This window comes from Sapajus apella, unplaced genomic scaffold (genome assembly GCF_009761245.1).
Source record: "Sapajus apella isolate SASKATOON/1434 unplaced genomic scaffold, GSC_monkey_1.0 scaffold139, whole genome shotgun sequence".
NCBI lineage: Eukaryota > Metazoa > Chordata > Mammalia > Primates > Cebidae > Sapajus > Sapajus apella.
This window is the reverse complement of record NW_022437079.1, coordinates 2,222,462-2,245,588: the sequence shown is the minus strand read 5'-3', so window position 1 is coordinate 2,245,588 and position 23,127 is coordinate 2,222,462. Positions and strand designations below refer to the sequence as shown.

General features: G+C 53.5%; 2 protein-coding genes across 3 annotated transcripts in view; one reads left to right on the top strand and one right to left on the bottom strand.

Annotated features, from left to right (window-relative positions):
- Window positions 1-18,413, top strand: part of SEMA4B (semaphorin 4B) — a 51,484-nt gene extending 33,071 nt beyond the window's left edge. The window contains exons 1-14 of one of the 2 annotated variants that reach the window (XM_032263836.1): window positions 1,340-1,666; window positions 5,115-5,278; window positions 5,443-5,505; window positions 7,754-7,852; window positions 8,574-8,685; window positions 8,958-9,071; window positions 9,206-9,357; window positions 11,709-11,890; window positions 11,982-12,132; window positions 13,047-13,257; window positions 13,361-13,476; window positions 13,749-13,915; window positions 16,185-16,270; window positions 16,510-18,413. In XM_032263836.1, coding sequence (XP_032119727.1) covers window positions 1,561-1,666; window positions 5,115-5,278; window positions 5,443-5,505; window positions 7,754-7,852; window positions 8,574-8,685; window positions 8,958-9,071; window positions 9,206-9,357; window positions 11,709-11,890; window positions 11,982-12,132; window positions 13,047-13,257; window positions 13,361-13,476; window positions 13,749-13,915; window positions 16,185-16,270; window positions 16,510-17,249 — 2,463 coding nt within the window. In that variant the 5' untranslated portion in view covers window positions 1,340-1,560 and the 3' untranslated portion in view covers window positions 17,250-18,413. Of the gene's footprint in view, window positions 1-1,339; window positions 1,667-5,114; window positions 5,279-5,442; window positions 5,506-7,753; window positions 7,853-8,573; window positions 8,686-8,957; window positions 9,072-9,205; window positions 9,358-11,708; window positions 11,891-11,981; window positions 12,133-13,046; window positions 13,258-13,360; window positions 13,477-13,748; window positions 13,916-16,184; window positions 16,271-16,509 lie in introns of those variants that run through there. The other variant, XM_032263835.1, reaches the window with a different exon arrangement.
- Window positions 18,414-19,250: 837 nt separating this feature from the next.
- Window positions 19,251-23,033, bottom strand: CIB1 (calcium and integrin binding 1). Its single transcript, XM_032263834.1, has 7 exons — window positions 22,791-23,033; window positions 22,628-22,662; window positions 21,178-21,286; window positions 20,341-20,491; window positions 20,079-20,197; window positions 19,922-20,010; window positions 19,251-19,494 (listed from the first exon to the last, which is right to left on the bottom strand). Exons 1-7 carry the CDS (start codon window positions 22,839-22,841, stop codon window positions 19,473-19,475), a joined length of 576 nt encoding a protein of 191 aa, XP_032119725.1. The 5' UTR covers window positions 22,842-23,033; the 3' UTR covers window positions 19,251-19,472.
- Between the last annotated feature and the right edge of the window lie 94 nt (window positions 23,034-23,127).

The window sequence follows — 23,127 nt, the reverse complement described above, 5'->3', positions numbered from 1 at the left end:
CCCACTCCGCTGCGGCAGCTCTCACCGGGCTGGATTTTCCTGCGGGGCTTTTGGATTCTGTTTTCGAGTCACTCACTGAGTGCTGGTCGTGTGCCAGACACCATGCCGCACTGTGGGCCATGTGCGGTGTTGTTTTGAGCAAATCTGTCTCAGTGAATGTGGGTCATTATGTATATTATTATTTACATACATGAGCTCATTTCTTCTAATAACCCCATGAGGCAAAGTGTTATTATTTTCCCCATTTTACAGATAAGGAAAATGGGGCTTTGAGAGGTTAGGTGGTGTGTCCTGGTGGCACACAGCTAGTAAGTGGCAGAAGATGGCTTTAAACCCAGGTCTCTGACTCTACTCTGCACACCATGGCTTTGAGTCTGGGCCTCAAGGCAGAGAGACGAGGGCAAGTGTGGAAGGGAAGCCCCAGAAGGGAAGGCCTGGTTAAGGGGCCCCTCATCCATCTCCAAGGCACATTCCGCTTTCTGTCCTGTGTTTCTTTCCCTGTACTCCTAGCATGGCTGGAGGGCTTGTGGCTGGCTCGTTTGGAGGCCTGGCTAAACCAGGGACTGACTGGTCCCCAAGCTTCCCCTCCAGCCGCTGCGCTCTTTCTGCAGTTCCAAGGCAGGCTTCCGCCCCTTCTCCCAGCCCTAACTAAGTGGGGTTGAGTTCCACCTGGAACCAAGGCTTATTTCTGACTCCTGGCATTTCTGTGTCTGGACGGATTCTGAGGGTGGCCTGCTGCCCAGACTTCCAGGGCCCGCACAGGTAGAAATGCCCTTCTGCAGGCAGATAAGCAGGCAGATTTGAACCAGCCCTTGCTCCAGAAAACTGTGGAAAGACGCAAAAGATAAGGAGGACTGCAGTGGCTGTCTGCCCTGGTCTCACTCATGAGACTCCTGGGAGCTTTATGTCTCGTTCTTCCCATGATATATATGAGAAACTACACCTCAGTGAAATGCTGTCTCTGCTACCCAACACAAGGGCCTACTTGAGGGCCGGGCGTGGTGGCTCACCCACCTGACCTCTGTCATCCTGTTGACTAGTGTCACCCCCACCCAAGGGCTTCCTTCCCCATTTGCTGCCAGGTGGAAAGCTGAGTTTCAGCTGGGCGTGGTGGCTCACGCCTGTAATCCCAGCACTTTGGAAGGCCGAGGTGGGTTGATCACTTGAGTCCAGGAGTTCAAGACCAGTCTGGCCAAAATGGTGAAACCCCATCTCTATTAAATACAAAATATTGGCCAGGCATGGTGGTGCATGCCTGTAATCCCAGCTCCTTGGGAGGCTGAGGCAAGAGAATTGAACCTGGAAGGCAGAGGTTGCACCATTGCACTCCAGCCTGGGTGACAAGAGCGAAACTCTGTCTCAAAAAAAAAAAAAAGGCTGAGCTTCCCCCGAACAGCTGCTATGTGCTCCTGCTTATGGACATTGAGGATAGAGTCGCTTCATTTCCCTTTTTTCTTTGGCCACCAGGAGGCCCAGCAGTAAAGGTGCAGCCTTTCTCTACTAGCTGTGCAAAGACCCTATAACCTACTTATGTGAATTTTTACTTCCTTGCTGGTTGAGATGTTTTTCTTCAGATTTGGGTTTTCTCTACTCCTGATTTTAATGTTTATATTTCACTACTTTCTTTTCTTCATGTCTCCTCACCCTTTATGGAACCAGGCTGGGGGTATGTAAAAACGCTCCACGTGTAAACACACATGACGTCTTCACGGCTGCTTGGTTGGGCATGTTGCTTTTGCTTCCTCAGCTTCGTGAGACTGTTTGTGTGGTCACAAGCCACTGGTCAGCTGCGATGTGCCTGGGGCTGGTCAGGCTGGCTGCTCTTTGCTTGTTTTTCTGTTCTCATCAGCTGCTTAAATTTTAAAAATAATTTCTTTCCAAACCCATTAGTTACCCAGAGCATAAACAGTACCCTGTGGGTGAGTGTGTGTGTGTGTGTTTCTGTTTTTCTTCTCTGATATATGTCTTTCACATTATGTAAGGAAAATCTGCTTATGATAGAATCTAAAAATGATAACAAGTAAAAAAGAAAAGAAAGCTACCTATAATTCTGCCAGGGAGCCACACGTTAGTATTTTGTGATACATCCTTCTGGATGTTTTCTATCTACGCTTATATTTTTCCCACAAAAAAATAGATTTTGACCATACATACTAAATATATTTTCATTTTCACTTAGTGGTAGATAATTCATGTGTTATTCTGTAAAAACAAAAGATACTTAAAATGTATACCAAGGGCTGAGCACGGTGGCCCACACCTGTAACCCCAGCACTTTGGGTGGCTGAGGCTGGCGGACTGCTTGAGGCCGTGACTTCAAGATCATCCTGGCCAACATGGCAAAACCCTGTCTCTAGTAAAAATATAAAACTTAGCCAGGCATGGTGGCACATGCCTGTGATCCCAGCTACTCAGGAGGCTGAGGCAGGAGAATTGCTTAAACCTGGGAGGGAGAGGTTGCAGTGAGCCAAGATCATGCTAGTGCACTCCAGCCTGGGCAAGAAGAGCAAGACTCAGTCTCAAAAAATAAATAAAATATGTAATCCCAGCACTTTGGGAGGCCGAGGCGGGTGGATCATGAGGTCAAGAGATCGAGACCATCCTGGTCAACATGGTGAAACCCCGTCTCTACTAAAAATACAAAAATTAGCCGGGCATGGTGGCGCACGCCTGTAGTCCCAGCTACTCGGGAGGCTGAGGCAGGAGAATTGCCTGAACCCAGGAGGCGGAGGTTGTGGTGAGCCAAGATCGCGCCATTGCACTCCAGCCTGGGTAACAAGAGCAAAAACTCCGTCTCAAAAAAAAATAAAAAAATAAATAAATAAAATAAAATTGGCATCAAGGATACATGCATGTATAAATATTAGTATAGAAGGGCTTATTATAAAAAACAAAAATGTCTGTCCTCCCCCACCCCAGGCCTATTTAAAAGGAGCTTTTTATCATTTAGGTTTCTTGTTCTACCATTATTTCCTCCATATTTTTTTTTTTTTTTTTTTGAAAAGGAAGGGTTTCTCCCTTTTTCCCCCCGGGGGGGGGAAAAAGGGGCCAACCCCGACCCCAACCCCCGCCCCACCTGGGTTCAGGCGATTCTCCTGCCTCAGCCTCCTGAGTAGCTGGGATTACAGGCACGCACCACCATGCCCAGCTAATGTTTTGTATTTTTAGTAGAGACGGGGTTTCACCATGTTGACCAGGATGGTCTCGATCTCTTGACCTCGTGATCCACCCGCCTCGCCCTCCCAAAGTGCTGGGATTACAGGCTTGAGCCACCGTGCCCGGCCTTCCTCCATATTTTTCAGTAAAATACTGACACCACTGTTTCTTGGCTTATCTGACTTCCTGACTTGCTGAGAAAAATAAAGCTTTTCACCTTCCTCCTCCCAACATGTTCTTCACTGTACTCACTTCCCTGATCGGTTACCTTTGCAATACGTAAGAGTATAATTAACCTGAATTTCTTATTCCAGCAGCTTGTGACCCTGCCACTCTCATGAGAAGAGATAGAGTCTCTCCTCTTAACCCTGCTGCCATATTATGATGTCTGTCTGTCATCCATTCTGTTTTCCGAGGTCAAGATTGAAAACATTCCCATTCTGTGTAATAAGCATCAGTCTCAAAGCTAAAGACCAGTGCTTTTTTAGGAGGTCAAGGCGGGTGAATCACTTGAGGTCAGGAGTTCGAGACCAGCCTGGCCAACATGGTGAAACCCCATCTCGACTAAAAACACAAAAATTAGCCGGGTGTGATGGTGCAGACCTGTAATCCCAGCTACTTGGGGGCCGAGGCAGGAGAATGGCTCAAACCTGGGAGGTGGAGGTTGCAGTGAGCTGAGATTATACCACTGCATTCCAGCCTGGGAGACAGAGCAAGACACCATCTCAAAAACAAGAAGAGGCTGGGCACAGCAGCTCATACCAGTAATCCCACCACTTTGGGAGGCTGAGGTGGGTGGATTGCCTGAGCTCAGGAGTTAATGGCCAGCCTGGGCAACACAGTGAAACCCCATCTCTACCAAGGTACAGAAAATTAGCCAGGCATGGTGGCGTGCACCTGTAGTCCCAGCTACTTGGGAGACTGAGACAGGAGAATTGCTTGAGCCCAGGAGGCTGAGATCGTAGTGAGGCGAGATCGTGCCACTGCACTCCAGCCTGGGCAACAGAGTGAGGCTCCTTCTCAAAAAAAAAACAAAACAGTGCTCAACATTTGCATTACTCTGTCAATGCAAATCATGTTCACGACAGGGCCAGGCACGGGCCACCCTTACACTTCCTTCTCTTTAGGTCTAATGTGACTCAAAGGAAAATGTTAAAGTATTTTCCTTTCTTAATATTCTATTATGTGCACAAAACCCATTACTTTCTATTTCAGTTTGCTTGATACTTTAACCATGCCTTTCTTTTTTTTTTTTTTTTTTTAAGAGACAGGGTCTCGCTATGTTGCCCAGGCTGGAGTGCAGTGGCTATTCACAGGCGCAATCCCACTACTGATCAGCATGGGAGTTTTGACCTGCTCTGTTTCCAACCTGGGCAGGTTCACCCCTCCTTAGGCAACCTGGTGGTCCCCCACTCCCGGGAGGTCACCATTTTGATGCCGAACTTAGTGCGGACACCCGATCGGCATAGCGCACTACAGCCAATATCTCCTGGACTCAGGCGATCCTCCAGCCTCAGCCTTGCGAATAGCTGGGACTACAGGCACGCGCCACCGCGCCCAGCGACAATGCCTTTCTTGCTCGTTTTTCTGGAGTTTCTAATACATCACTTTTCCCAGCTGCAAAGCATTCATTTGGGTTGGGGCATCTTATTTTTTTTGACGAGGTCCCCTTGGATTTTTTATTAATGTGTAGGTGCTGTAGTAAGCATTCTTTTTTTTTTTCTTTTTTTCTGAAAATTCCAACAACCAGACGTAGTAAGCATTCTTGTACATACATCTCTGCATTGTTTCTTATGTCATGTTTGGGAGTCCAGGAATGCTGCTCGCCCGTCAAACCTGATTCCCCCTGTCCCCAGCCCCCTGCCACCATTTGCCTTGCTGATTACCTTCCTTGAAACCAGTCCATTCTAGAGACTGGTGTAATAGGCCCCAGGTAATTTCCATCTTCCTCTCCCCAGGCTCTGAAGAGCGGCCATTCCTCAAATTTGAAGCTGAAAACATCTCTAACTACACAGCCCTTCTGCTGAGCAGGGATGGTGGGACCCTGTACGTGGGCGCTCGAGAGGCCCTCTTTGCACTCAGTAGCAACCTCAGCTTCTTGCCGGGCAGGGAGTACCAGGAGGTGAGGTGTGACCCGGAGCTGGCTATGCTGGGCAGAGGAACACAGAGGGAAGACGGACAGGAAGCCTGACCTTCTGGGTCCAAGGGTGATGCTGGTGGGAGAGGAGGAAGCTCAGCGAGCCCTCCATTTCTTTCCCCACCTACCTTCCCCCTTCTCATTCCCAGCTGCTCTGGAGTGCAGACGCAGAGAGGAAACAGCAGTGCAGCTTCAAGGGCAAGGACCCACAGGTGAGCTCGAACCTGGAGGCGCGCTGATCTGCAGGAGGGACGGAGAGTGGTGGACTTCCATCCAGCCCAGAGGCGGGAGGTGGGAGCAGGCACAGCCAGCTATGGTTGGAAGGGCATAAGCTTCTGAGACGGCCAGGCCTGGGTTTGAATCCCAACTCTACACTTACATGTCTACAACCTCCAACAAGTAGAGTCACCTCTCTGGGCCTTAGTGGACCCACCTGTAAAATGGGGATGAGGATCCGGTCTCGCCGGGCTTACAGTGAGGATTCAGGAAGCGAATAGGTGTGAGGCACCTGGCTTATAGGTATGAGGAATAACAAGTCAACTTCCAGCTCCCAGCATGAACAGGGATTGGGTGGGTGAGGGTTGTATCCCTCTGCAGTTGCTTCCTGATGTAGCACATCTGACAGATTCTGGTTTGGTTTTGGCCAAAGCATAGGATGAAATCTGGTTGAACCCAGGTTCTCCTGGAGGACTCGTCACCATCCCCGGAGGCCTCCTGCTCCTGAGTGCAGCAGGTGCTGGGCAAGGTGAGGGCAAAAGAACGCTGGGCTTGGGGTCAAGACACAGGTTCAAGTCCTGGCTGCCATTCTGTTATTCAGCTGACATTGATTAAGCACACACTCTGTGTCCATATACTTTTAAGTACTGGAGATTTAATTGTGAAAAAGAAAGAGGAGGCTGGCATGGTGGCTTATGCCTATAATCCTTGCACTTTGGGAGGCCCAGGTGGGCAGATCATGAGGTCAGGAGTTCAAGAGTAGCCTGGCCAACATAGTGAAACCCCATTTCTACTAAAAATAAAAAAATAAAAAATAAAAAAATTAGCCAGGCCAGGCGGTGTGTGCCTATAATCCCAGATACTTGGGAGGCTGAGGCAGGAGAATCGCTTGAACCTAGGAGGTAGAGGTTGCAGTGAGCCAGGATTGTACCACTGCACTCCAGCATGGTGACAGAGTGAGACTCTGTCTAAAGAAAAAGAAAAAGCAGTCAGTTTACGAAGGTTATCGGGGAGGAGAAAAGGTGGTGGCGAGGTTACATCTTGTTCAAAAAGTGAAATTTGAGCCGGCCATGGTGACTCACGCCTGTAATCCCAGCACTTTGGGAGGCTGAGGTGGGTGGATCACAAGGTCAGGAGTTCCAGACTAGCCTGGCCAATATGGTGAAACCCTGTCTCTACTAAAAATGCAAAAATTACCCAGGTGTGGTGGTGCTTGCCTGTAGTCCCAGCTACTAGGGAGGCTGAGGCAGAAGAATCGCTTGAACCCGTGAGGCAGAGGTTGCAGTGAGTTGAGATCCCGCCACTGCGCTGCAGCCTGGGTGACAGAGCGAGACTACATCTCAAAAAAAAAAAATGACATTTGAGCCAAGGTCAGGAGAGGGTGAGGAGTTGACCATACCTGGAGGAGGGGCAGGACTTTTGATTTCACTCTGAGGGAGATACTTGGGAGGCCAGGGGAGGGCTGAGCAGACACGTGACCTGGTCTCACCTGTGTACTAAGAGGGTCACTGTGACCACTGTGGTAGAGGAGCCTCTGTGGGGAAGGACAGGACGAGGGAGAGCAGTGAGGGGTGAGGGATGGCAGTGCCTCGGACCAGTGAGAAGTGCTCAGATTCCAGATGCATTTTGCAGATGGAGCCACCGGGATGTCTGGGTGGGAAATTGTGGGGTATGACCAACACGAAGAGTCAAGGCTGACTGGGTTTAGGGCCTCAGCAGCTGAAAAGACAGAACTCATGAAAGTGGCAAGATCCCGGGGCAAGCGTGTTTTAGGGAGGACCAGAAGCTTGGTTGGAGGTGCCTGTAAGATAGCCGAGTGAAGGTGATGGGTGAATCTGGGGCTCAGGGTTCAGGGCTGAGCGTTGCTCCAGCTCTGGGCTGTGGCTTCGTCAGCCTCCAGCTTGGTTGGTAGGGGCCTGTGGTTTTCTTTGAGCTTCTGAGGAGGACGCTCCATGGGGCCAGTACAACTCAAGGGGGAAGCATTCTGTGTCCTCATCCCCAGACTGAAGGAAAGTTTGCCAGTCACAAAACTAGCTGAGCCCAAGGCTCCCTGCAGCACACACACTCTACACACACTCCACTGTCCCCGGAAACCCCTGGATTGTCCTTTGTTCCCAGACCTGAGTGCCCCATGCCAGGTGGTCCTGGGAGCAGAGGCTGGGCCTGGGTATGGTGAGGAGGGCTCGGCGCTGCCCCCTGGTGGCATGCTTGGCTATGGGCCTGATCTCTCTCTCCTTCCCCCAGCGTGACTGTCAAAACTACATCAAGATCCTCCTGCCACTCAGCAGCAGTCGCCTGATCACCTGTGGCACAGGAGCCTTCAGCCCCGTGTGCACCTACATCGTGAGTGCCCCATCCTCAGCCCTGAGGCTGGCTTGGGAACTGCCCCTCTTTCTGCCCCAGAGCTCCTGTTCTTCAGCATGGACCCCTGGTGAAACGCAGGGCCCAGAAGAAGGCTTCTAGGTACCACTGGCCTCTGAGAGCCTTGAGGTCCCACACCCTGGCACACAGACAGCCACAACTCCCTGTGCAGGGAGGAGAGGCAATGGTGCGTGCAGTCACTCACCACGGGGATCCTGTCCCACCCAGGCCTTGCCACCCTCTCCTGCTTCTGGCAACATCTCTCCCTCTCCTTTGCTTGATTCTCTTGTCTGACCTTGCACACCCCTCCTCAGCACACACCCCTAGCAGAGGATGTGTTTGATGCTGTGGGTTGGAGCCCAGCTTTGGGGTCAGACACGCCTGAGTTTGAATCACATTGTCGCCTCTTCCAGGCTCACATCATTTTCTAAGCCTCACCTCCTCCACCAGGTGGGGTTGGTAACACGTCCCACATCCGATCACTGTGGGACCGTGCGGCACCGTGTCTGGGTGAGGCCTCTCTGGAGGCCGACTGTCCAGGTTCAAACCGTGTGGCACAGTGTCCTGGGTGAGGAGAGGGTGGCCTCCCTGACACCTCACCTGCCTGCAGAGTTGCCTTCTCTGGTATCCTTCTCCCTGTCTCGCCAAGCCTGCTCCTCATTCCCTGGTGTGCCCCTGAGCCCATGTGTCTGCCCTCCCTTAGAACGTGGAGAACTTCACCCTGGCAAGGAACAGGAAGGGGAATGTCCTCCTGGAAGATGGCAAGGGCCGTTGTCCCTTTGATCCCAATTTCAAGTCCACGGCCCTGGTGGTTGGTGAGTTTTGGGGACAAGATGGGTTCATTGAAGCTCCATCTGGGGGCAGGCAGGGCCAGAGGGATGGCTCTGTGTAGGTTGGGTCCATGCCATGCTCATTTCCAGGGCACGGAATGGCCATGGACTTGCCTTGGGTTTGGTTTTTCCAAGTTACTGCTTCCATCTCGGCCCACCACAGGCAAAGCAGACAATGCTGGGGTCACTCTGGGCCCTGGGCAGGGAGAAGAGGCCGTGCTGAGGAGCCCATTCCCATGGGAATGTTCTCTTGGCAGATGGCGAGCTCTACACTGGCACCGTCAGCAGCTTCCAAGGGAATGACCCGGCCATCTCCCGGAGCCAAAGCCTTCGCCCCACCAAGACCGAGAGCTCCCTCAACTGGCTGCAAGGTGAAGTCCTCTTGCCACCACCCAGAGGGCAGGGATCCTGTTCCTGGGGCCCTAGGAGTGGGGCACTCTCCCCCAGCAGGGCCTGTCTCCTGGGTTGCTGGGCTGACTCTGAGCTCCTGACCTGGCCCCTGCAGACCCAGCTTTTGTGGCCTCAGCCTACATTCCCGAGAGCCTGGGCAGCTTGCAAGGTGATGATGACAAGATCTACTTTTTCTTCCGGGAGACTGGCCAGGAATTTGAGTTCTTCGAGAACACCATCGTGTCCCGCATTGCCCGAATCTGCAAGGTGAGGGGGATGGGCTGACAGGGTGGCCACCCCGGGACCTCAAAGGCGCCACAGCTGCAAGACCACCCACATTCATGCGTGATTCCCATCCCCCAGGGGAACAGCCTGGCTAACAGCTTTTCTCTCTCCTTTTAAATCAAAATATCTTACTACCTTTTTCTTTCTTTTTTTTTTTTTTTTTTTTTTAGACGGGGCTTCTCACTCATGTTACCCAGGCTGGAGTGCAGTGGCGCGATCTCGGCTCACCGCAACCTCCTCCTCCTGGGTTCAGGCAATTCTCCTGCCTCAGCCTCCTGAGTAGCTGGGATTACAGGCATGTGCCACCATGCCCAGCTGATTTTTTTGTAGTTTTAGTAGAGACAGGGTTTCACCGTGTTGACCAGGATGGTCTTGATCTCTTGACCTTGTGATCCACCCGCCTCGGCCTCCCAAAGTGCTGGGATTACAGGCGTGAGCCACCGCACCCGGCCCCACTACCTTTTTCTTTTTCTTTTTTTTTTTTGAGACAGGATCTTTGCTCTGTCACCCAGGCTGGAGTGCAGTGGCACAATCACAGTTCACTTCGCTGCAGCCTTGACCTCCTGGGCTCAGGCAGTTCTCCTGCCTCAGCCTCTGGAGTAGCTGAGACTGCAGGTGTGCACCCCCATGCCCAGCTAATTTTTGTATTTTTTGTAGAGATGGGTTTTCACCACTTTGCCCAGGCCTGTCTCAAACTCCTGGGCTCAAACAATCCACCTGCCTCAGCCTCCCAAAGTGCTAGGATTACAGGCATGAGCTACTGCACCCAGCCTTTTTTTTTTTTTTTGATACAGTGTCTTGCTCTGTTTGCCCAGGCTGGAGTGCAGTGGTGTGATCTTGGCTTACTGCAACCTCCACCACCCAGGTTCAAGGAATTGCCTGCCTCAGCCTCCTCAGTAGCTGGGATTATAGGTGTCCGCTACCACACCTGGCTAATTTTTGTATTTTTAGTAGAGACGGGCTTTTACCATCTTGGCCAGGCTGGTCTTGATGGGAGGTGGGAGGATTGCTTGAGATTGGGCAGTGATTGAGATTGAACTCCTGACCTCGTGATCTACCTGCCTTGACTTCCCAAAGTGCCGGGATTATAGATGTGAGCCACTGCACCCGGCCTATTTTTTTCTTACTTAAAAAATGTGAAAATAGAGAACTGTACAGACAAAAATCACTTACAAGATAAAGAGGTACCGTAGTGACAGCTGGAGAGCACAGACTCCAGAGGCCAACATCCAGGTTCAAACCCTGCTAGTCCAGCATCCTGGGCAAGTCCCTCACCTGCTCAGTTAACCGTTTCCTCATCTGTTAAGTAGGAATACTGACACTGACCTCAGAGTTGTTATATGAATTAATTTCATTCATCCACGCGAAGCTCTTAGAAATGTGGTGGGCAGTGAGTAACTCGAACGATTAGTGTTACCACCCAGCACCCTTTTTTTCCTTTTTGAGACAGGGTCTCACTTTGTCACCCAGGCTGGTGTGCAGTGGCGAGATTTCACTGCAACCTCCACTGCCCAATCTCAAGCAATCCTCCCACCTCAGTCCGCCATGTAGCTGGGACTAGCAGCACATACCAGCACACCCAGCTAATTATTTTGTATTTTTAGCAGAGACAGGGTCTCAAACTCCTGAGCTCGGGTGATCCACCCACCTTGGCTTCCCAAAGTGCTGGGATTACAGGCATTAATAACATAAGTACAGTCCCGACCTTGTACTTAGATTATGAACTCACTCACCAACGTGCCTTAGCCTGTATCAGGGTCCTTTGGCTGCCTTGTTTGCTCAGCAGTGAATCTCAGCCTCCTTTCTGTGTCTAGGCAGGCTCTGCTGGCTTAGGGTAAGGAGCACATCCTCCTGGTGGACGTGGACACTGCCTCCAGGTCTTCTTGACTTTCTTTTTTTTTCTTTTTTTTTTTTTAGACAGAGTCTTGCTCTGTCGCCCAGGCTGGAGTGCAGTGGCGCGATCTCAGCTCACTGCAACCTCTGCCTCCTGAGTTCAAGTGATTCTCCTGCCTCAGCCTCCCGAGCAGCTGAGACTGCAGGCGCACACCACCACGCCCGGCTAATTTCTGTATTTTTAGTAGAGACAGGGTTTCACCATATTGGCCAGGCTGGTATTATACTCCTGACCTCGTGATCCACTCGCCTTGGCTTCCCAAAGTGCTGGGACTGTAGGCGTGAGCCATCTTCTTGACTTCCAGTGGACCTTGGTTCTGGCCTTCTCCTGCCCTTCAGTCCTGGTGTCTGGGGTGGGTCCATTGAGGCAGTCCTGTGCCATGTGTCCCCCTCATGGCTCAGCGTGCACCTAAGCCCAGCCCATCCCCGTCTCCCTCCAGGGCGATGAGGGTGGCGAGCGGGTGCTGCAGCAGCGCTGGACCTCCTTCCTCAAGGCGCAGCTGCTGTGCTCACGGCCCGACGATGGCTTCCCGTTCAACGTGCTGCAGGACGTCTTCACACTGAGCCCCAGCCCCCAGGACTGGCGTGACACCCTTTTCTACGGGGTCTTCACTTCCCAGTGGTAGGACCCCCAGACCTGGCTGGAGATGGGAGGGTGAAGGGTGGCTGGGACTGGGGCCCCCAGTAGGTTAATGCAGTTATTTCCTCTGTAGGCACAGGGGAGCTACAGAAGGATCTGCCGTCTGTGTCTTCACCATGAATGACGTGCAGAGGGTCTTCAGTGGCCTCTACAAGGAGGTGAACCGTGAGACGCAGCAGTGGTACACCGTGACCCACCCGGTGCCCACACCCCGGCCTGGAGCGGTGGGTGCTGGGAAGATGTGGGTCCCCACACCATGCTAGGACCACGGCTGCCTAGCCTCGGGCAAATCACTTGGCTTCTGAATCTGTTTTCTCATCTTTAACATGGATACATAGGCCAGGCGTGCTTGTCTACAGGGTTAGATGTAACCACGAATGTCAGAATACCTTCCGTTCTGTTTCAGGATCGCTGGGCCAGTGTGTCCCCATCAGGGCCCTTGCTGCAGGCTCTGCACTTGGTCCTCTCCCCTACTCAGCTTCGAGCTTCTTATTTAATTATCCAATGACTGAATGGCCAAGCCATGGGAAATGGTTCTTTCTTCCTCCCTTCTAGCCTAAAGGTCTTCCCTGCAAGCAGACCTTGAGACAGGGATACACATGCCACATAGTTGATTTGGGAGGTGAGGCCAGGAAGCAGCATGAAGGAATAGGAAGGTTGAGAGGAAGAGGGAAGGAACCAAGTGAGGGTGTCAGCGAGCCGTTGTTGCTGCGCCAGGGCTGAGTCCCGCCAGAGCCCCTGACAGATGGCGAGGAACACCTCTGATTCAGGAAGCTCCAGGCAGTGCAGGAAGGAGCTGCCCACTGCACTGGGCCACTGCCCAGCCAGGGCTTCCTGCCAGCACTGGTGAAGGGTGCTGAGGAGCAGGGAGTGTGGTCCCGGTTCTTGAGGCCCTGGGTTGAGGCTGGGGTGGTAGGCGGGGAGGAGGCATAGCAAGGAAGCCCCCCAGTCACTCGGTTTCCCCACACCCTGGGCTTTGCCCTTGCTCTCTCAGTGCATGCCGGCTCTGGGCAGCACTGCCAGGGATGTGCCCTGGCTCTGGGGGGATGGACACCACTGCTTTCTACTGGGTAGGCAGGGCGCCGCCCTCCTGCTGCCCTGGGGCATGCTGGCCTCATGCCGCTGCCTTCTCCTCCAGTGCATCACCAACAGTGCCCGGGAAAGGAAGATCAACTCATCCCTGCAGCTCCCGGACCGCGTGCTGAACTTCCTCAAGGACCACTTCCTGATGGACGGGCAGGTCCGAAGCCACCTGTTGCTGCTGCAGCCCCAGGCTCGCTACCAGCGTATGGCCGTACACCGCGTCCCTGGCCTGCACCACACCTACGATGTCCTCTTCCTGGGCACTGGTAAGTGTCTGCAGCCTGGTGGGCTCAGGGGAAGGGGTGTACGTGGCCGGTGGGTCCTGGGCAGTGGGCTTCACCCCAGGCCTGAGTCCTGTCCACACCCCAGGTGACGGCCGGCTACACAAGGCGGTGAGCGTGGGCCCCAGGGTGCACATCATTGAGGAGCTGCAGATCTTCTCCTCGGGACAGCCCGTGCAGAACCTGCTCCTGGACACCCACAGGGTGAGCAGGCCAGGGAGGAACCCTGGTAGGGTGCTTGGGGGTGTGCTTTTCCATTAGCGCCAAGCAGTCCCCACTCAGCCTCTCCTTCCATGCCTCAGCAGGGCGGAAAGATACAGAATCCAGGCTCATGGCATGAGCTATTAGAAAGTAGCATCACCAGTTCCGTAACAGGCGTGGTGGGGGGTTGGCTCCAGGAGGCATCCAAGCCGGGTGGCCGTGGGTGCTGGCCCTGGCTGCCCGTCCCGCTTCTCATCCCATGTCTGGCTGTGCAGGGGCTGCTGTATGCGGCCTCACACTCGGGCGTAGTCCAGGTGCCTGTGGCCAACTGCAGCCTGTACCGGAGCTGTGGGGACTGCCTCCTCGCCCGCGACCCCTACTGCGCTTGGAGCGGCTCCAGCTGTAAGCCTGTCAGCCTCTACCAGCCTGAGCTGGCCGCCAGGTGAGTGCTCCCAGGCCCCTTCCCACCTGTCCATCCCTGCACAGGTGGCTTCAGAGCACTGTCCTGGGCCCTCCTCGGGACCACCACACAGCCTCATGTACGTCTACTGTCTCAGCATGATTATTCATTAGCTTACTTGCTTCAAGTGAAGTTCAGACGGGAAATTATGTTTGCCTTGGCTACCTATGAAATGAGGACATGATTTGCTAAAGTATGAAATAGCACGGCTTTGAAAAACCTTGCGGGAAAATGTGGATTAGCATGTGAACGTGCTTAGTAACAGCAGGGCTACAAAACAGTCCATTAACAAACCCATGGAAAATTGGTTTCACGCCAGTCCCAGTGGCTCACACCTGTAATGCCAGTACTTTGGGAGGCCGAGGCGGGTGAATCTTGAGGTCATGAGTTCAAGACCAGCTTGACGAGGATGGTGAAACCCCATCTCTTTAAAAAAAAATGGTTTCAGAATAACCCATTTGGATTATAAAATGCTCATTTAGAAAATAGGAATGAACACAAACAAAAACTACCCCTCACCGCACCGTCTAGAGAGTCACAGTGAGATTTTCTTTTTTTAAAATTTTTTATTATTTGTTATTGCATTTTAGGTTTTGGGGTACATGTGAAGAACATGCAAGATTGTTGCATAGATACACACATGGCAGTGTGATGTGCTGCCTTCCTCCCCTTCATCTATATCTGGCATTTCTGCCAATGCTATATCTCCCCAACTCCCCGCCCCCTGGAGATTTTCATATATTATCCTCCCAGGTTTTACTACATGTGTATAGAAAGCAAAACTCCTTTTATTTTATTTAATTAATTATTTTTTGAGACAGAGTCTCGCTCTGTCACCCAGGCTGGAGTGCAGCGGCACAATATTGGTTCACTGCAACCTCTGCTTCCTGGGATCAAGCAATTCTCCTGCCTCAGCCTCCCGAGTAGCTGGTATTAATAGGTGCCTGCCACCACACCCGGCTAATTTTTGCATTTTTATTGGAGGCAGGGTTTCACCATGTTGGCCAGGCTGGTCTTAAACTCCTGACCTCAAATAATCCACCCACCTTGGCCTCCCAAATTGCTGGGATTATAGCCATGAGCCACCGCTTTGGGCCATTCATATATTTTAAATAACACTGGGAACTGTTCTGTTTGTAGTGTTCTTGCTTCACATATGGATTCACCAAGTGTCAGTTTTTAAAAAAAACCGAATATGAGTTTCCAGCCTATACCTGGAGGGACATTCCAGGATGTTAACTGTCAGATCACTGGCTGGTAGACGCTGTGATTTTTGTCATGTTTTCATCCTTCATGACTGGTTGTCTGTTTCCAGAGTGCATCCAGAATTACTGTCCTTTTTTTTTTCTTTTTTGAGGCAGAGTTTCACTCCTGTTGTCCAGGCTGGAGTGCAGTGGCACAATCTTGGCTCATTGCAACCTCCACCTCCCAGGTTCAAGCGATTCTCCTGCCTCAGCCTCCCAAGTAGCTGGGATTACAGGCATATGCCACCACGCCCAGCTAATTTTTTTTGTATTTTTAGTAGAGACGGGGTTTCTCCATGCTGGTCAGGCTGGTCTCGAATTCCCGACCTCAGGTGATCCGCCTGACTCAGCCTCCCAAAGTGCTGGGATTACAAGTATGAGCCACCACGCCTGGCCAAAAAAAATTTTTTAAATTAAAAATAGTAAACAAAGAGAGAGAGATATGTACATACAGATCCAGCTGTCCTTCCAGTCTTTTTCTGAGGGTACATACTGTTTTTCATTATTATTTTTTGAGACAGGGTCTCTCTGTTGCCCAGGCTGGAGGATAGTGGTGTGATTACAGCTCACTGCTGCCTTGGCCTCCTGGGCTCAAGCGATCCTCCAACCTCACTCTCCCAAGTAGGTGGAACCAGGCATACGCCACCATGCCTGGCTAATTTTTGTATTTTTTGTAGACACAGGGTCTCGTCATGTTGCCCAGGTTGTCTTGAATGCCTGGGCTCAAGCGATCTACCCGCCTTGGCCTCCCAAAGTGCTGGGATTACAAACATGGACCACTGCGCCTGGCCACTGAGGGTACCTACTGTTTATGTAATTAAGGGAAGTGTTATCTTAGTTTTTACTTGAAATAATGTGTAGACAGAGGAGATGCTGACTCCTGCATGTCGGGAATCAGCGAAGGAAAGGCCCTTGCCCAGGCCCAAGTCTGCACTGAGGGGTGAGGGGTGAGGGAATGCGGGTGCAGGGAACTTCTTGGCCAGTCCCAGACTCTCTCTGGTCCTCAGGCCATGGATCCAGGACATCGAGGGAGCCAATGCTAAGGACCTTTGCAGCATCTCTCCAGTCATGGGTCGATCTTTTGTGCCAACAGGTGAGGTGCCCCCTCGAAGAGTGGAGAGAGGTGGGGACGAGTCTGCTTGGAACTACCCCCAGGCACAGATGTTGTAAACGCCTTTCCTCACATCCTTGCCCCTAGCCCTGTAATCAGGGCCCCAGGAAGACTCAGACCCAGGAGTCTCCCGAGTTGCCCAATCATGGCACCAGGGGCATAGCCCAGAGGGAGGCCGGGGATACTGGCACCACCCTACCTCATGCCTTTTCTGCCTGCAGCTGAGAAGCCATGTGAGCAAGTCCAGTTCCAGCCCAACACAGTGAACACTTTGCCCTGCCCGCTCCTCTCCAACCTGGCAACCCGACTCTGGCTGTTAAATGGGGCCCCTGTCAATGCCTCAGCCTCCTGCCACGTGCTGCCCACTGGGGACCTACTGCTGGTGGGCAGCCAACAGCTCGGGGAGTTCCAGTGCTGGTCGCTAGAGGAGGGCTTCCAGCAGCTGGTAGCCAGCTACTGCCCAGAGGTGGCGGAGGACAGGGTGGCAGACCAAACAGACGGGGATGCCAGTGTGCCCGTCGTCATCAGCACATCACGTGTGAGTGCACCGGCTGGTGGCCAGGCCAGCCTGGGTGCAGACAAGTCCTACTGGAAGGAGTTCCTGGTGATGTGCACGCTCTTTGTGCTAGCCGTGCTGTTCGCACTTTTATTCCTTCTCTACCGGCACCGGGACAGCATGAAAGTCTTCCTGAAGCAGGGGGAATGTGCCAGCGTGCACCCCAAGACCTGCCCTGTGGTCCTGCCCCCCGAGACCCGCCCACTCAATGGCCTAGGCCCCCCGAGCGCCCCACTTGATCACCGAGGCTACCAGGCCCTGTCAGACAGCCCCCCAGGGGCCCGAGTCTTCTCTGAGTCAGAGAAGAGGCCGCTTAGCATCCAAGACAGCGTCGTGGAAGTGTCCCCGGTGTGTCCCCGGCCCCGGGTTCGCCTCGGCTCGGAGATCCGTGACTCTGTGGTATGAGAGCCGACTTCGAGAGGACGGTGCCCTGGCTTTAGGGCTGTGAGTGCTCGGAGAGGGTCAGCTGGACCTCCGCGCCACCTCCTCATGGAATACAGCAGTCGTGCCCAGCCCTCGGGAGCCTTGGAGCCAGCTGGCCTGCTGCTCTCCAATCAAGTAGTAAGGCTCCAGACACCCAAACAGCCATGGCGCCAGAGGTCCTGGCCAAAGATGGGCACCTGCCTAGGTGGGTGGAACAATGCTTCTTATGTAAACTGAGCCTTTGTTTAAAAAACAATTCCAAATGTGAAACTAGAGAGGAAAGACACAACATGGAATGGCACGCACTGGCTGCTCCAGTTCATGGCTTCCCAGGCCGCTGGGGATGCGCCCAGAGTCGTGGAGACAGAGTTGGAAACCCTCACCAACTGGCCTCTTCACCTTCCGCCTTATCCCACTGCCGCGAGCTGCCCTGTCTCACTGCAGACGCAGGACCAGCTCGGGCTCCATGCGTTCTGCCTTGCCAGCCAGCCGAGGAGCCAGGACCACCTCGGGCTCTGGGAGTGTCCAAAACCAGCTCGGGGTCTGTGCGTCCTGCCCTGTCAGCCAGCCAGCTAAAGATCCAGAACCAGTTTGGGCTCTGTGCATCCTGCCTTGCCAGCCGTCGAGGATCCAGGACCAGCTCAGACCCTGCATGCCCGCGGAGGGTGTCATTGTTGCTGCCATCATCCCACCACCTCAGGGACCAGAGGGCTAGGTTGGCACTGCGGCCCTCACCATGTCTTGGGCTTGGACTCAGCTCCTGGACCTTTCCGGCCTGTATCAGGCTGTGGCCACATGAGGGAGAGGACAGCATGAGCTCAGGAGAGACTCAGTGACAATGTACGCCTTTCCCTCAGAATTCAAGGAAGAGACTGTTGCCTGCCTCCTGCATCGTAGCCTGAGAATCGTGTGCCCTTCCTACCACATCCACCCTTGCTCCATCGTGGAACTCAAACACGAGGAACTAACTGTGCCCTGTCCTCTCCCCAGGCCTCAGTTCACCCCTCATCCCTCACTTGCCTCTACTCTAAGGGATATCAACACTGCCCAGCGCAGGGGTCCTGAATTTATGTGGATTTTATATGTATTTTTAATACAATGCACTTTATGTCATTTTTTAATAAAGTCTGCAGAATTATTGTTTAATCCTGGCTCTTCCTCTTAAAGGACACTTGCTTTTTGAGGCTGGTCTAGTTCTGAGTTCTAAGGGGTTCTGAGCCACCTCTTTGCAGGCTTAGGTGAGCCAGAGTCAGCCATGCGTGGCCAGCGACATCTCCCTGTGGAGTGGCTCTTAGTGGGGAGCTTCACCCACTGATGATAGACAGAGGCAGGGGGTTCACTGTGTTGACCTCAACCCCTTTATTCTACATCCCCAATTTCGTTTAGCAGGGGTAGGGACACAGGAGGGGATGTGATGGGGGCCCTTTCTTATAATTTGTAATTTTTCAAATCATGCAGTAAAATGGACTTTACTGATGGGGTTCTTGACATTTTGGCATGCAGAGACTCATGGAACCACTACCCCAGTCAGGATACAGGGGAGCGCCTGCCTCACACTGCCCCTTCGTCCTCCACCCTCCCACGGGAAAGCTGGCACAGTGCGGCTTGACTTCCCCCTGGCCCCTGCTCTATACGCTGCTCATTCCTGATGGAATTCCTGCTGAGGTATGGCTCCTAGAAGAGAAGTCCAGGCTGGGCTCAGTGGCTTACACCTGTACTCCCAGCACTTTGGGAGGCTGAGGCAGGTGAGTCACGAGGTCAAGAGATCGAGACCATCTTGGCCAACATAGTGGCGTGTGCCTATAGTCCCGTCTACTCGGGAGACTGAGGCAGGAAAATCGCTTGAACCCGGGAGGCAGAGGTTGCAGGGAGCCGAGATCATGCCACTGCACTCCAGCCTGGGAGACAGAGCAAGACTCCGTCTCAAAAAGAAAAGAAGTCCAGTCTTTCCTCACACCAGTGTAACTCGGCTAACACACAGGGTCACGCTTATAAACCTTTATTACTGATTAGTACAAACAAACAGGACAATGGCAGAGGAGAGGCCCTGACAAGGAGGCCGCCCTTGACCGGGTGAGGCTGCACAGTGCCAGCTGCAGGCTGGGCCCACCTGGCCCGCCCTGGCAACACAGGCTTGACCTTGGCCACAGCTCAGCAGCAGAAAGGTTCTTGGACAGGGTACCAGGACACACACCAGGGCTGCTGTCACAGGACAATCTTAAAGGAGCTGAACAACAGAAAAATGGGGTGAGTTTTCTGCTGGAAGAGGAGGGGAGGGACTAAACGCAAACTCGCCCCTTCTCCCTTTAGCCCCTTCTTTGAAACGAGCTGTGTCTGTGAGTCAGTCCCCTCTGGAAGAATTCCCCTAGACTTCCAGAGGAAGCTTCTGGACCCACACATGGGGTCAGAGCTTCTAAACCTGTATTACTAAGTAGTACAAACACAGAGCAATGACAATGGCTGTGGGAAGGGGAGAGGCCTTGACAAGGAGGGCCGCCCCTGCCCAGGGTGAGACTGCCAGCTTAGTCGGCCATGTGTGTGGGGACCAGGGCTTTCTGTCACCCCTGGCACCACCTCCTGTAGCAATGTCCTAGGCCCAGAGGCAGCAGATGGGACCTGCAGGTACCCAGAAGGCAGGGGGACCACTGTCATACCTGGCAAAGTCTGGGGAACGGGAGATGACGTGCTGGAACTCAGAGAGGTTGATGGTTCCATCCCTGTCAATGTCAGACTCCTCCAGGATCTGGGGAAGGGAGAGTTTCAGGCCAGAGCCGCTACCCTTCCCTCCCACTCCCAGGCCCAGCTGCTCACGTTGTCAACGAGCTGCTTCATCTCGGACGCACTGAGCCGTGTGTCCTCGCTCTCTCCTGTGAGGCAGTTTACCAGCTGGCTCAGGTCTTCTCTGTTCAAGGTTCCATCGTCATCAAAGTCTAGAGAGCAGACACAGGAAGCCAAAGGACACGGTCGGGAGGGGCTCTGAGGTTCCACAAACAGTGCCCATTTCCCAAGCAGCACCACCACAAAGCCCACGTGGGAAGGGGTGGTGTCCCACCAGGCTGCCCCTGGTTCTCACCGAAGATTCGGAAGGCATAATGGGACTTGATGTCCGGTGTGGCTGTGTCACTGAACACACTGAGGAGGTCCAGGAAGTCCTCAAAGCTAAGGCTGTCTCTGGTTGGGGATGTGGAGAAGACTCTGCAGATTCGCTCCTTGAAGGGGTTGGCCTAGGAGAACAAACGCCACAGGACATGACCCAGGTCACACACTCATCAAACCCTATCAGAAACTTGAGAGAGCAGGTCATAGGATCAGCACCAGGAAGCTCAGGCTCTTGAAGGGTGAATGATCAGTGCATTGGGGCCAACATGCAGGGCAGTGGGGGCACAGAAGGGCTGAGACAGCTTCCTGGGAGTCAAGTGTTTAACCCAAAGGCAGGTCATGTACAACATAAGTGTGAGCAGAGAGGGAAGAAGAAGGCATCTTAAGCAAAGGGAAAGAGATGGGCTGGTTATTTTAAAACAAATGGTTAACTGAACAGCTATTGTGTTATAGGCCCTGGCCCAGGCCCTTTGCACAGAAATTTCACAGCAGCCCTATGGATTTGCAATCAGCCTCTAGAACAGGGTTCCTCAAACCTTAATATGGTAACTCAACTCCTCTTAAAGGACAAAACTTCTTTGAACTTCCAAGAATATGTCCTGGAATCCCCATTTGAAAATCACCATTCTAGATAATTCTGCCAGGTGATTTTGGTAAAGTCCTTGCCCCCAGAAAATTAGAACTAAGCAGAAAAATGACTAGAATGGGGACCAGTGACCCCATGATCTCAAAGCTAGCAGCAGATGGAGTTAGGGGGGTCTAGCAGGGAGGGGGTGGTGCAGGAGGGGTCGAAGGAGGGGAGCACTGGCACCTTGAGCTCTGGAAGGCTGAGGATCTGTTCGAAGGACACTTGTGCCCGAAGTGACGCCTCCATGCTCTGCTGCTCCTGGGGAAGCAGCTCACAAAACCGCCTGTGGGCTCTGGCAGAGAGAGGGGAGCTGTTGGCCTGCTCAGCGATGGGTGTCCCTGTGTGTTCATTCCCACTCCTTGCCTGCTGTTCATTATCAACTAGGTGAGGAGCTGAAACCACGTACATAGAACTTCCCAGTCATCGGGCAACAGTAAGCAAAAGGACATGTCACGAGGCTGTACAGCCTAGGAGTCTCTACAGTGAGTATTTACTGAGCATCTGCTATGTGCTGGGCACTGATTCTAGAGATCCCCGAGGGATAAAGAGGTTGGGGATGGAGCCAGAAGCTGGCCCTAAAGAACTGGCCAAGTGCTGTGGCTCACACCTGTAACCCCAGCACTTTGAGGTCAGGAGTTTGAGACCAGCCTGAGTAAAATGGTAAAACCCCGTCTCTATTAAAATACAAAAATTTGCCAGGCATGGTGGCAGGTGCCTGTAATCCCAACTACTCAGGAGGCTGAGGCAGGAGAATCACTTGAACCCGGGAGGCAGAGGCTGCAGCCAGCCGAGATCATGCCACAGCACTCCAGCCTGGGCCACAGAGACTCTGTCTTGATAAATAAATAAATTAATTAACAAAAACAGGGAGAAAAGAGCAAAACCAAAAATCTCATTATCACCTCCACTCCAGGGATCTCTTGCCCTCAAAGCCTCCTTTTTAGCAGCCACCCTGAACTGTCCACGTCCTCGGCCTCCATCTCCTTCCCATGAGATCATCTTTGCGCAGGAAGCCCAGGCATCTCCTCACTCAAGTGCCTACCCTGCATATATCTGGCAAAAGGGCTTCCAGGTCAAGTTCAAATCTACTTGCTCAGAGTGTTGTCTTAGGCAGTTAGCAAACCTCTCTGAACCTGTTTCATTGTCCAGTACCTCTCTCCTAAAGATTAAATTAGGTCATGCAGGCAACCATTTAGCACGGTCCCTGGCACATGGTGAGTGCTCAGAAAGCGTTAACGGTTACTGTATTGTTCAGGTCAAGTTGGGAGAAGGAGCCAGGCTCCCCAAGGCTTCCGTGGCTCAGCCACTGCGCAAGGCCGGCCCCTGCCGGACTGGAGCAGGAAGTTCGGCAGTGCTGAAGTTAGTCAGCTCAGGGTCAAAGAGTGCCTAACTTTTCTCGGAGGTTGCGAGGTGACTCCGCGGTGCCACGCCCCGCGGTGCCACGCAGGGCCCCCCGCGAGGGCGGGGAGGGCGTGCCAGGAGGAGGGCGCAGCCCGGACAGGGTCTCCCGGCCTCCAGCCCCAGCTCCTCAGCCGACCTCAGGCCGGCCCCCGCCTCTCCCTTGGGACAGCGGCCCCCGAGGCCGCCTCCAGAGGAGCCCGGGGTCAGAAGCGGGGTTCAAGGCAGCACTTACAGGAGGATCTCCTGCTTCGTCAGGAACGTCAAGTCCTGGAAGGCAAAGCCAGAGAGGGGGTTAGCGGGCCGCCGGGAGGCCGTGACCGCCCCGCCGCCGCTCCCGGACCCCGCCCGGGAACAGGCCGGCACGCGAGCTCCCTAGGGCCCCGCGCCCCGCGCACCTGGTACTCGGCCAGCAGCTCCTTGGACAGGCGACTGCCAGAGCCCCCCATCGCCGCGCCGCGCGCAACGCTCCGCCAACTCGCCTCGAGACGCCGACAACTTTCTCACTTCCGCCTTTGGGCCGCGTCTCAGCCCGGTCCCCGCGGCAACCGCTCCAGGGGCCACCACCCCCGGGCCCGCCCCCTCCTAAACGCGCCCAGGCGCTCCTAGCCGGGTTAGGCAGGCGAGCTTCTGGCTCCGGGCGGTCCCAGGAGAGCTGGAGGCGGGCCCCGGGGCGGAGCCCAGGCCTCACGGCCCGCCTCCGGAGTGGGCGGGGCGAGCCACTCCGCGCGCATG